Genomic DNA, 11458 nt, shown 5'->3' with positions numbered 1-11458 from the left:
TCAAGCTATTTTCCAAGGAACCTGAAGGCCAGACAAGGAATAATGGATGGAAACTGATCAAGGAGAGATTCAACCTAGAAATAAGGAGAAATTTTCTGACAGTGAGAACAATCAATCAATGGAACAGAAGTTGCCTTCGGACGTTGTGGGAGCTTCATCACTGGAGACTTTCAAGAAGAGATTGGACTGCCATTTGTCAGAAATGGTGTATGGTCTCCTGCTTGGGCGAGGGATTAGACTAGTTGACTACAAGGTCCATTCCAACTTTGTTAATCTGTTAACACCTTCTTTTAATTCCCAACGTTTTTTCTAATAGCATGTTCCCAAGACAATGCTCACCATTTGGGGAAACTATATTTGTCCACACTTAATGATCATATAACTCACTTAATGACTGCAATAGAAATGGTTGTAAAATCGGTCCAGTCATGTGATGACTCACTTAAAATGACTACATCATTAGTGACCAAAATTCTAGGGACCAATTGTGATTGAGAACTGTACATTTTAGTTTATAGAGTATGATGGAAATCCATCCCACGTGATTTGTTTATTCTTCAGGGTATCATAAAAGTAAAACAGATGAGTCATGTCTACCTCTAGGGGGCAGTGCTCATCTTCAAGAAAGCCAGCATTATCCTAAAATACTTCCATGCAGGGGTGAAATCCAGCAGGTTCTGACAGTTCTGGAGAACCGGCAGCGGAAATTTTGGGTAGTTCAGAGAACCAGCAAATACCATCTCTGGCTGGCCCCAGAGTGGGATGGGAATGGAGATTTTGCAATATCCTTCCCCCAGGAGTAGGGAGGGAACGGGGATTTTGCAGTATCCTTCCCCTGGAGTGGGGTGAGAATTGAGATTTTGCAATATCCTTCCCCTGCCACACCCACCAATCCACACCCACAGAACCGGTAGTAAAAAAAAAATTGGATTTCACCACTGCTTCCATGGTCATGTAGCCAGCATGGCTATACACCAAAAGTGCACGGAATGCTGTTACCTTCCCACCAAAGTGGTTTCTATTTATCTACTGGCATTGTTGGCACAGTCGTTAGAGTGCAGTACTGCAGGCTACTTCTGCTGACTGTCGGCTAACTGCAATTTGGCAGTTCGAATCTCACCAGGCTCAAGGTTGACTCAGCCTTCCATCCTTCCGAGGTCGGTAAAATGAGGACCCAGATTGTTGGGAACAATATGCTGACTCTGTAAAACCGCTTAGAGAGGGCTGTAAAGCACTATAAAGTCTAAGTGCTGTTGCTACTGCTGTTTGCATGCTTTTGAACTGCTAGGTTGGCAGGAGTGGGGCAAGTAATGGAAGTCATCCCATCACATGATACTTGGATCTGTAACTGGTTGGAAAGCCCAGCAATTTAACCACTTAGGTGTCAGGCAACTTGTTGGGAATTATCAGGAAGTGTTGTGGAGGGAAGAAAAAAAGAGAGGAGTAGATATCGCAGAAGGGAGAACTTGATAACACTTTTTTCTGGTGGTACCAATGGCAAAAATACAAATTGTCCTTGATTACTTAATAAGAAATCAGACCTTTGTAAATGGATTTTATTGCTTCTCAGAAAAATGCGACTCATCAAAATTGCGCATCGTTACAATTCTGCAACAGAAGTTAAATCTGAATAAATTTGGGCTAGCAAAGTGTGTTCTCTCATACAAGAGAAGGGCACAGCAAATGATGAGAAACATGCACTTGAATGTTTAGAAAAGTCTTGTTAATTGTTCTGTAACCCAAAATTATCTACCTAATTCATAGAGTGGAAAAAAAGGGAAGGAATATTTCTTTATGGTGGAATTATCTGAAGAAGAAGAATTAAAAACTACAGCACTAGGTGGCAGCAGAGATGACATTGTCATCAACCCAGGCTTTAATGGATTTTTTAATTGCATGTGCTTTTAAAACAGATCTATCGGTTAGACGTTTGCAAAGTTGCAACATTGAGCTACTTGATCCCATTAGCTGGATCTAGTAATTAAATTTTTCTAAAATTGGTGTGTGTGTGTGTGTGTGTGTGTGTGTGTGTGTGTGTGTGTGTGTGTGTGTGTATCAGAGGTGGGATTCAGCTGGTTCTGTCCGGTTCGGGCGAACCGGTAGTGGCGACTGCGGGAGGCTCCGCCCACCCACCCAGACATAATGCGTGACCTCTGTGCATGTGCAGCAGACCATGCGCATGTGCAGAGGAGGTGCGTGCTCACATTTGTGAACCGGTAGGGAAGGTAAGTGAATCCCATCTCATACACACACATACACACACACATACATACACACAGAGAGATTGTCTGTCTGTCTGTCTGTCTGTCTGTCTGTCTGTCTATCTATCTATCATCTATGGAACTAAGTATACACATAAATATTCTCTCCCTCTTCCCCAAAAATTTTAAGACGCACTAATAACCAATTAAGTTACCATCTTTTCTTTTCTTTAGCATACAAGGTGTACTAAAAAAGCACAATTTTTACAGTGCATGATTTGTTAGGAAAAACGCCCCATGTTCCAGAATAGGAGCATGAGAAGCTGCCTTTACACTATGTCTCGTCCTAGTCCAATTTTTCTTAACTTTGCTGACTGGGGAATCCTGGGAGTTGAAGTCCGTACATCTTAAAGTTACTAGTAATAGCAATAGTAATTAGACTTATATACCACTTTACAGTGCTTTACAGCCCTCTCTAAGCGGTTTACAGAGTCAGCATCAGTGGTGGGTTCCTCCCGGTTCGGCCCAGTTCTCCTGAGCCAGTAGCGGTGACGATATGATGTCACCGAACCAGTTCTGCCCCTGCACCCCCTCCACCTGGCGTGCCCCCCCTACTCCCCGCATTATTCTTACCTTTTATTTGGCCCCACCCCCAATCTATTGCTGCCTCCTGAGTCCCAGCTGATGGCTAGAGGGGAAAAAACTGTTTAAACTCTTGCTGCAGGGCTTCAAAGCCTGATCGCCCTACAGCTGATCAGTGTTAAAAGAAAACAAATGAGTAGACCCGTGCCTGCAAAAATAAATGGGTAGATCGGAACAGTTAAAAGCCTGGTACCTCTGCTAAATCCTAAATAATTGTCACATGACCATCAAGCCATGCCCACAAAATAAGCCACACCCACAGAACCGGTAGTAAAAAAATTTAGAACCCACCCCTGGTCAGCATATTGCCCCCAACAATCTGGGTCCTCATTTTACCAACCTTGGAAGGATGGAAGGCTGAGTCAACGTTGAGCCTGCTGAGATTTGAACTGCCAAATTGCAGGCAACTGGCAGGGTGGAGTGTTTTTGCCCTCCCCAGGCTCCAGAGGCTTTCTTCGAGCCTCCAGGTGGGCAAAAACGGACTTCCCAGGCTCCGGAGGCCCTCAGGAGGTCTTTCTGAACTTCCAGTAGGCCCATTTTTTGCCCTACCCAAGCCTCCACACGCACCCTGCAATTACCTGCATCCAAAATGGGCCACATGAGGACTCCTGGAAGGGGCGGGGGGGCGGGGAAAGGCCAGCCAGGAGTGGGATTTGGGGGTTCTCCGAACTGCACAGAATCTTATCTAGAGGTTCTCCCAAACCCCTGGAAAATCCTAGCAGCCCACCCCTGCATCTGGCCCACAGGCCACCAGTTTGATACCCCTGTTCTACGCTGTGGTCTGCATACAAGAGACTGGATTTTTAAAAGGTCCCTTGCAAAAGATGAGAAAAGCTCATTTTTATTTTAAAAAAGAAGAGAAGCAAGACCTGGAAAAAAAAATCAGAGAGAGCTTACATATATCTTTCCTGAAATATACATATATTTTCCTGAAACTGCTCCAGTCCATAAATTGCATAAAAACCTTCACTTCTCAAGTATTTTTCTTGCATCAAACTCCACACTCCTTCATAAATTTATTCTACAGCCCGCCCGCGTCCCCCCTCCCCCATAGGAAAATAACAATCTGCATTAATTTGCTGGCCCAGCACAACTCACACAGAGAAGGAAATGTCATTTCCCGGTTTTCTACCAGAGGCTAAAGGAACAAGAGGCTGGTTCTTGGGGACTTTGTGATCATGAGACACAAACCACATAGTTCAACTTAGTGCAAGATTAAGAAATCAAGAGCACCCAGATTTGCGGACCCCAAATCCAGGGGTGAAATCCAGCAGGTTCTGATAGGTTCTGGCGAACCTGTAGCGGAAATTTTGAGTAGTTTGGAGAACTGGCAAATACCACCTCTGGCTAGTCCCAGAGTGGGGAGGGAATGGGGATTTTGCAGTATCCTTCCCCTGCCACGCCCACCAAGCCACGCCCACCAAGCCACACCATGCCCACCAAAGCCTCGCCCACAGAACCGGTAGTAAGAAAAATTGGATTTCACCACTGCCCAAATCCTATAATTTTTCAATGATGGCTATTGAAGGAGAAAATAATTAAGACATTGTTTTACTAATAAATAATTAATTTAGAAAGTTTGGCCTAACAAAATGGCGGCAGAGAGGTATTTTTGGAGGTAGGGCATGTCTTGGGATCATTGTAAACGCCTAATAACTTCCTGGACCAGTCTCTGCAGGGTTTTTTGGCCAGATTTCAGAAGTGGTTTGCCATTGTCTCCTTTATAGGACAGAGAGAGAATGGCTGGCTCAAGGTGACCTGGTGGACTTCATCCTAAAACAGAATTAAGTCTTGCTTGGTACCTTAAATATTAAACCATACTGGCTCTTCAGTCATTTGACATACAAATAGCTTACTAAGAGGTTGAAACTGCAAACTCAGGGTTTATGTTCCGGAGAAGTTTGTCCCTTGTAGGCACATGATTGCTACTCAAGGCTTGCTGAGCACACAAATCAAAGGCTAAACATACTGTGTTGTTTAGGTCATGGGTTTGGATGGCTGTCACTAAGGAGTCACTCTGCCTTTCCTGTAAAGAAGACTAGGTAGTCCTTGACTTACGACCACAACTGAGCCCAACATTTCTGTTGCTAAGTGAAACAGTTGCATGAGTTTTGCCCCATTTCACCACCTTTCTTGCCACAGCTGTTAAGTGAATCGCTGAAGTTGTTAACTTAGTAACACGGTTGTTAAGTGAATCTGGCTTCCCCATTGACTTCGCTCGTCAGAAGGTTGCAAAAGATGATCACATGACCCCAGGCCACTGCAACGGTCGTAAATACGAGTCAGTTGCCAAGCCTCTGAGTTTTGATGCATGGAGATGCTGCAATGGTTGTAAATGTGAAAAAAAAGTCATAAGTTTTTTCAGTGACGTAACTTCAAACAGTCACTAAATGAACTGTTGTAAGTCAAGGACTATCTGTATCAGCTCAATAAACTTGGCTCAAACAGACTATGTTGGTCTCCGTTGTCCATTGAGTCTGGGTTAGTTTTTCCCCTTCACTATGCTGGCTGTGGTGCAGCAAAGTTGTAGCTCATAGTATGGGGGAACCCCACAATTGCTTATCCCTTGGTGGGAATCCAGCCCACCGGAAGTTGGCAAACGGGCCGTTTCTGACCTCTGGAGGCCTCCGGGGGTGGGGGGGAGGCTGTTTTCACCCTCCCCAGACTCTTCGAGAGGTGAGAGAGAAAAACGGGCCTACTGGGTCATCACATGCCAGGAGCGGTGTGTGTGTGTCACATGCGCATGCGCGGGGTGGGGCGCATAGAATAATGTGTGCCCCCTCTGCCCCCACTCCCCCCCCCCGGTTAGCCATCACTGTCCTAGAAGCTTCTTCAGCTCTGACTGGATCCACCATCCAGTCAGAGCTGAAGAAGCTTCTTGGATGAGAAGCAAAATGACTTCAAACAAAAAAAACAAGATAGTCCAGTTGCCTCCTGAAAAAGCACCTTTGGGACAACCGTGATCTGGATGACTGAGAATCTCCACAGAGTTTCAGTGAAGAGAAGAATCTCCACTAGGTGTCTCCTTGCATTCCCTACCATCCAGTCGGAGCTGAAGAAAATCACATCAAATCTTTATTGTCAATGCACAACATGTGTACAATGAGATTGAATGTGCCTCCCTTGGTGCAGCCCAGTGGTGGGTTCCTCGCGGTTCTCCCCCGGTTCGGCCGAGCCGGTAGCGGTGACGATATGACATCACCGAACCGATTCTCTTTATTCGGGAGCTGGGCCCTTCCCCCCCCGCATTATTCTTACATTTTATTTGGCCCCACCCCCAATCTATTCGCTGCCTCCCAGCTGATCGGCTAGAAGGAAAAAAATTGTTTAAACTCTTGCGCGGGGCAAGTCTGGTAGACCAGTACCTCTGCTAAATCCTAAAGAATTGTCACATGACCATCAAACCACACCCACAAAATAAGCCACGCCCACAGAACCGATAGTAAAAGCAGCCCCTCTGAAAACACAGAATACATCTCAATAACTCAATTAAAAAAAGAAAGAAATCCCTAAACCGAAATAAGTATTAACTATTTCCACACATTTCCATATACATATATGTATATAACATTATATTGTTGGAAGAAATATCCTTCTGGGTTGAAGTTCCAAGTGGGGAAAAAGACACTGGATTCAAGGAAGTTGCTTGGAAAGAAGGCTTATTGATGAACAGGATCACATGGCTTGGAGATCTTGGGCGAAAAAAGGGGGAGAGATGCTGAGAGTCCCCTGGGTTTTATACCCTCTCTGGCTTTGAACTTCCTGGGGCACAGGAAGAGTATCGTGATCGGTTGCTGTCAGAGGTCATAGCTAGCTCTTTAGGTTGTCTGTGTGTTAAGTTTGGTTGAATCTTGCTGGGTGATGCAATAAAGGGCAATTAAATGGCTCTGCCTGCAGGAGGTAGATCTTTATTATGTAGAATAGACTGGCCCAGGCCTTAATGGCCCATTGACAAGGGGGGGGGAGCTGAGTTTCTGCCTCCTTTTTAGGGGAAATATTCTGCCCTTTTAATATTTCCTAAAAATTTTCATTTTTCTAGGAGAGGGCTGGGTGCTAACCAGGGGTGAAATGCTCCCAGTTCAGACCGAACCGGTAGCGATGGCAGTGGGTGGTTCGGAGAACCGGCAGCAAAAATCCCCACGCGCCCCTCCCCGTGCCCAGCTGAGCCGCACAATCAACAGAGGCTTTTTTTTTACTTTTAAAAGCATTTTTTCTACAATCTCTTCAACCAAAGAGGTTGTAGGGAAAAAAAATGCCTTTAAAAGCCTCTGACGATCCCAGCTGAGTCGCCTGATCGGCAGAGGCTTCTAAAAGCATTTTTTTTCTGCAACCTCTTAAGGTTGCCTCTTGAAAAAGGCACCTTTGAGACAATCTCGGCTAGGGATTTAAAACGGGATCTTCCTAGATTTGAATCCTTTTGCTTAAACATGTACAAGATAACAAGTATAGGTATTAAATGGTATAGGGCAGAGGTGAAATCCAGCAGGTTCTGACAGGTTCTGGAGAACCGGTAGCGGAAATTTTGAGTAGTTTGGAGAACTGTCAAATACCACCTCTGGTTGGCCCCAGAGTGGGGTGGGAATGGAGATTTTGCAATAACCTTCCCCCAGGAGTGGAATGGGAGTGGAGATTTTGAAGCATCCTTCCCCCAGGAGCGGGGAAGTAATGTGGATTTTGCAGTATCCTTCCCCCAGGAGTAGGGAGTAGGAGTAGGAGTAGGGAGGGAATGGAGATTTTGCAGTATCCTTTCCCCAGGAGTGGTGAGGGAATGGAGATTTTGCAGTATCCTTCCCCCAGGAGTGGAGTGGGAATGGAGATTTTGCAGTATCCTTCCCCTGGAGTGTGGTGGGAATGGAGATTTTGCAGTATCCTTCCCCTGGAGTGTGGTGGGAATGGAGATTTTGCAATATCCTTCCCCCAGGAGTGGAGTGGGAATGGAGGTTTTGCAATGTTCTTCCCCCAGGAGTGGAGTGGGAATGGAGATTTTGAAGCATCCTTCCCCCAGGAGCGGGGAAGTAATGTGGATTTTGCAGTATCCTTCCCCCAGGAGTAGGGAGTAGGAGTAGGAGTAGGGAGGGAATGGAGATTTTGCAGTATCCTTTCCCCAGGAGTGGTGAGGGAATGGAGATTTTGCAGTATCCTTCCCCCAGGAGTGGAGTGGGAATGGAGATTTTGCAGTATCCTTCCCCTGGAGTGTGGTGGGAATGGAGATTTTGCAGTATCCTTCCCCTGGAGTGTGGTGGGAATGGAGATTTTGCAATATCCTTCCCCCAGGAGTGGAGTGGGAATGGAGGTTTTGCAATGTTCTTCCCCCAGGAGTGGAGTGGGAGTGGAGATTTTGAAGCATCCTTCCCCCAGGAGCGGGGAAGTAATGTGGATTTTGCAGTATCCTTCCCCCAGGAGTAGGGAGTAGGAGTAGGAGTAGGGAGGGAATGGAGATTTTGCAGTATCCTTTCCCCAGGAGTGGTGAGGGAATGGAGATTTTGCAGTATCCTTCCCCCAGGAGTGGAGTGGGAATGGAGATTTTGCACTATCCTTCCCCTGGAGTGTGGTGGGAATAGAGATTTTGCAGTATCCTTCCCCTGGAGTGTGATGGGAATGGAGATTTTGCAATATCCTTCCCCCAAGAGTGGGGTGGGAATGGAGGTTTTGCAATGTTCTTCCCCCAGGAGTGGAGTGGGAATGGAGATTTTGCAATATCCTTCCCCCAGGAGTGGAGTGGGAATGGAGATTTTGCAATATCCTTCCCCCAGGAGTGGAGTGGGAATGGAGATTTTGCAGCATCCTTCCCCTGCCACGCCCACCATGCCCACCAAGCCACACCCACCAAACCGGTAGTAACAGAAAAAATGGATTTCACCACTGGTATAGGGTTCTCCTGCTTGAGCTAGCATGGACTAGAACAGGGGTCTCCAACTTGGTAACGTTAAGCCTGGAGGACTTCAACTTCCAGAATTCCCCAGCCAGCTGGCTGCGGAATTCTGGGAGTTGAAGTCCTCCAGGCTTAACGTTGCCAAGGTTGGAGACCTTTGACTAGAAGACCTCCAAGGTCCCTCCCAACTCCGTTACTCTGTCCCCACAGCACACATGCAGGGGTCTGAAATGAAAGGGAATGTTGTAACCAGAATATTATATTAGCTAAAATTTCTGTAACGGATTTGGTGAGTAGGAAGGAAGAGAAGAGAAGAGAAGAGAAGAGAAGAGAAGGGAAGGGAAGAGAAGAGAAGTTTTTTTGGAGATAACACCGAAATGTCCCATGGAAGAAATGAATGATGTGTTCAATGTTGGTTTGTCTCTTTTTTTTTAAAAAAAAAACTTTTTTAAAAGGAAACGAAAGGGAATTTGGGGACTTGTTTTGGACAAGCTAAAACTTCCCAGAGACAGCTGCCATTCCCACACACACACACACACACACACACCAGCCAGGGATCGAGGGCGGCGGAACAGGCTTGTTTGGCACCTGTGGAGGCTTGCCTTGCCTTCGGGAATCGCTCGTGGATTCGGGCGCACCGCTGGCGCGCCCCACTTCCAGCTGCCAATGATCCAGGGCTACGGGGAAGGGGAGGAGGGTCTCCCTTGCAAAAAAAAAAAAAAAAAAAGAGGCACTCCCTCCCCACTCCAGGGGAAGGATACTGCAAATCTCCATTCCCACTCCACTCCGGGGGAAGGATGCTGCAAAATCTCCATTCCCACTCTACTCCTGGGGGAAGGATGCTGCAAAATCTCCATTCCCACTCCACTCCAGGGGAAGGACACTGCAAAATCTCCATTCCCACTCCACTCCGGGGGAAGGATGCTGCAAAATCTCCATTCCCACTCTACTCCTGGGGGAAGGATACTGCAAAATCTCCATTCCCTCCCCACTCCAGGGGAAGGACACTGCAAAATCTCCATTCCCACTCCACTCCGGGGGAAGGATGCTGCAAAATCTCCATTCCCACTCTACTCCTGGGGGAAGGATGCTGCAAAATCTCCATTCCCACTCTACTCCTGGGGGAAGAATACTGCAAAATCTCCATTCCCACTCTACTCCTGGGGGAAGGATACTGCAAAATCTCCATTCCCACCCCACTCCTGGGGGAAGGATATTGCAAAATCTCCATTCCCACTCCACTGGGGGGGGAAGGATACTGCAAAATCTCCATTCCCACTCCACTGGGGGGGAAGGATACTGCAAAATCTCCATTCCCTCCCCATTCCGGGAGGAAGGATACTGCAAAATCTCCATTCCCACTCCACTGGGGGGGGAAGGATACTGCAAAATCTCCATTCCCTCCCCACTCCTGGGGGAAGGATACTGCAAAATCTCCATTCCCACTCCACTCCTGGGGGAAGGATACTGCAAAATCTCCATTCCCTCCCCACTGCAGGGGGAAGGATACTGCAAAATCTCCATTCCCTCCCCACTCCTGGGGGAAGGATATTGCAAGCCCAGCCGGGGGAGGGGGGGAGGAGGCAGGGGGGTGCTTTCTAACCCCGCAAAACCCACGGATCTCCCCCCCCCTCCATCCCCGCCGGTCCCCCCCCCTCTTCTTTGCCCAAAACGGGACCTGCCGTCCCGCCTCCTTTGCCCTGCATCACGTGGGAAGTTCGCCCCGGGGTCCTAAACCGGAGCAGCCGCGCCTTCGAGGGGAAGTTGGTGCGCGGAAGAGTAAAACCGGGTCTTAAGTTCTTTGCTGGCGCTAAACAGCTGGAGGGCATCGCGGCGGCTCCGGATTCCAGCTGTTTGGGAGGAACTTTTTTTTTTTTCTTTTTCCCCGCCCCGCCGAGAGGGCCACCATGAACCCGAGGCTGCTCCCCTGGCTGGTGCTCCTGGCCCCCTTCTGCCTTTCGGGTAGGTGATCCCGGGAAAGAATAAAGCCCCCCCCCTCTCTCTCCCCTGGGAAGTAAGTGACAAGGGGTGCCCCCCCCCCCAAAAATACATCCACTTTATCTCTTCGAGTTTTCCCTCCGTCCACGTTTCCCCCACTCGTGGCTCTCCTAGGACGGTGATTCCCATCGTTCCCCCACCCCCACCCCCTCCAGATTTTAGGGATCCAGAGTGACTCTCCCAGCTGTGGGATCGTCGGCTTCCAAGGGACTTTTGGAAAGGGTTAGAGACCGAGCCATGTGGCTCGCGATCCCTTGGCGACGTGCCACAAAAGCAGTTTCAATTCGGAGTCAAACATGCCTGCGCTGGAAAAAGAAGCCAGCCGTTCCTCTTCTGGTGGATCCGGTCTGGGGGGGTGATCCGAAGTGATCCGAAATCCAGTCCAATCCCTGAACTGTAGAAGAAGCTCAGTAGGCGACTTGAGGTCATCTACTCGCTCTCAAACCCCCAACCCTCTTGTCGGGGTTTTGTTGGGAGGTTAACAACCCCCCCCCCTTGTATGTTGCTTTGAACTCCTGGTTCAAAACTAAATAAAATAAATATTAGAACCGCCATGGATAGGTAGGGCAGGTTATGGACAGCTGGTTCCTTTTTTAAAAAAGGGAAGGCAGAACCCATCAGATGATCTGTCCCTCGTTAAAAAAAAACAAAAACCTATTTCCTTTTCCAACTTTCGATTTACTACTTGTAAAATAATATCAGGGGATAAAAAAGAAACAAAGCGCATCTTTATTCTTAAGTGTTT

General features: G+C 47.6%; 1 protein-coding gene across 1 annotated transcript in view; it reads left to right on the top strand.

The window, feature by feature from the left end:
• Positions 1-10388: 10388 nt before the first annotated feature.
• The window catches only part of TMEM123 (transmembrane protein 123), a 38461-nt gene continuing 37391 nt past the window's right edge, over positions 10389-11458 (top strand). Inside the window, exon 1 of the mRNA XM_034409127.3 lies at positions 10389-10677. Coding sequence (XP_034265018.2) covers positions 10623-10677 — 55 coding nt within the window. The 5' untranslated portion in view covers positions 10389-10622. The remainder of the gene's footprint in view (positions 10678-11458) is intronic.

The sequence above is a fragment of the Pantherophis guttatus genome, chromosome 5 (assembly GCF_059756535.1).
Source record: "Pantherophis guttatus breed Tessera chromosome 5, ASM5975653v1, whole genome shotgun sequence".
In the NCBI taxonomy this organism is placed as follows: Eukaryota; Metazoa; Chordata; class Lepidosauria; order Squamata; family Colubridae; genus Pantherophis; species Pantherophis guttatus.
This window is presented reverse-complemented; position numbering and strand designations above follow the sequence as displayed.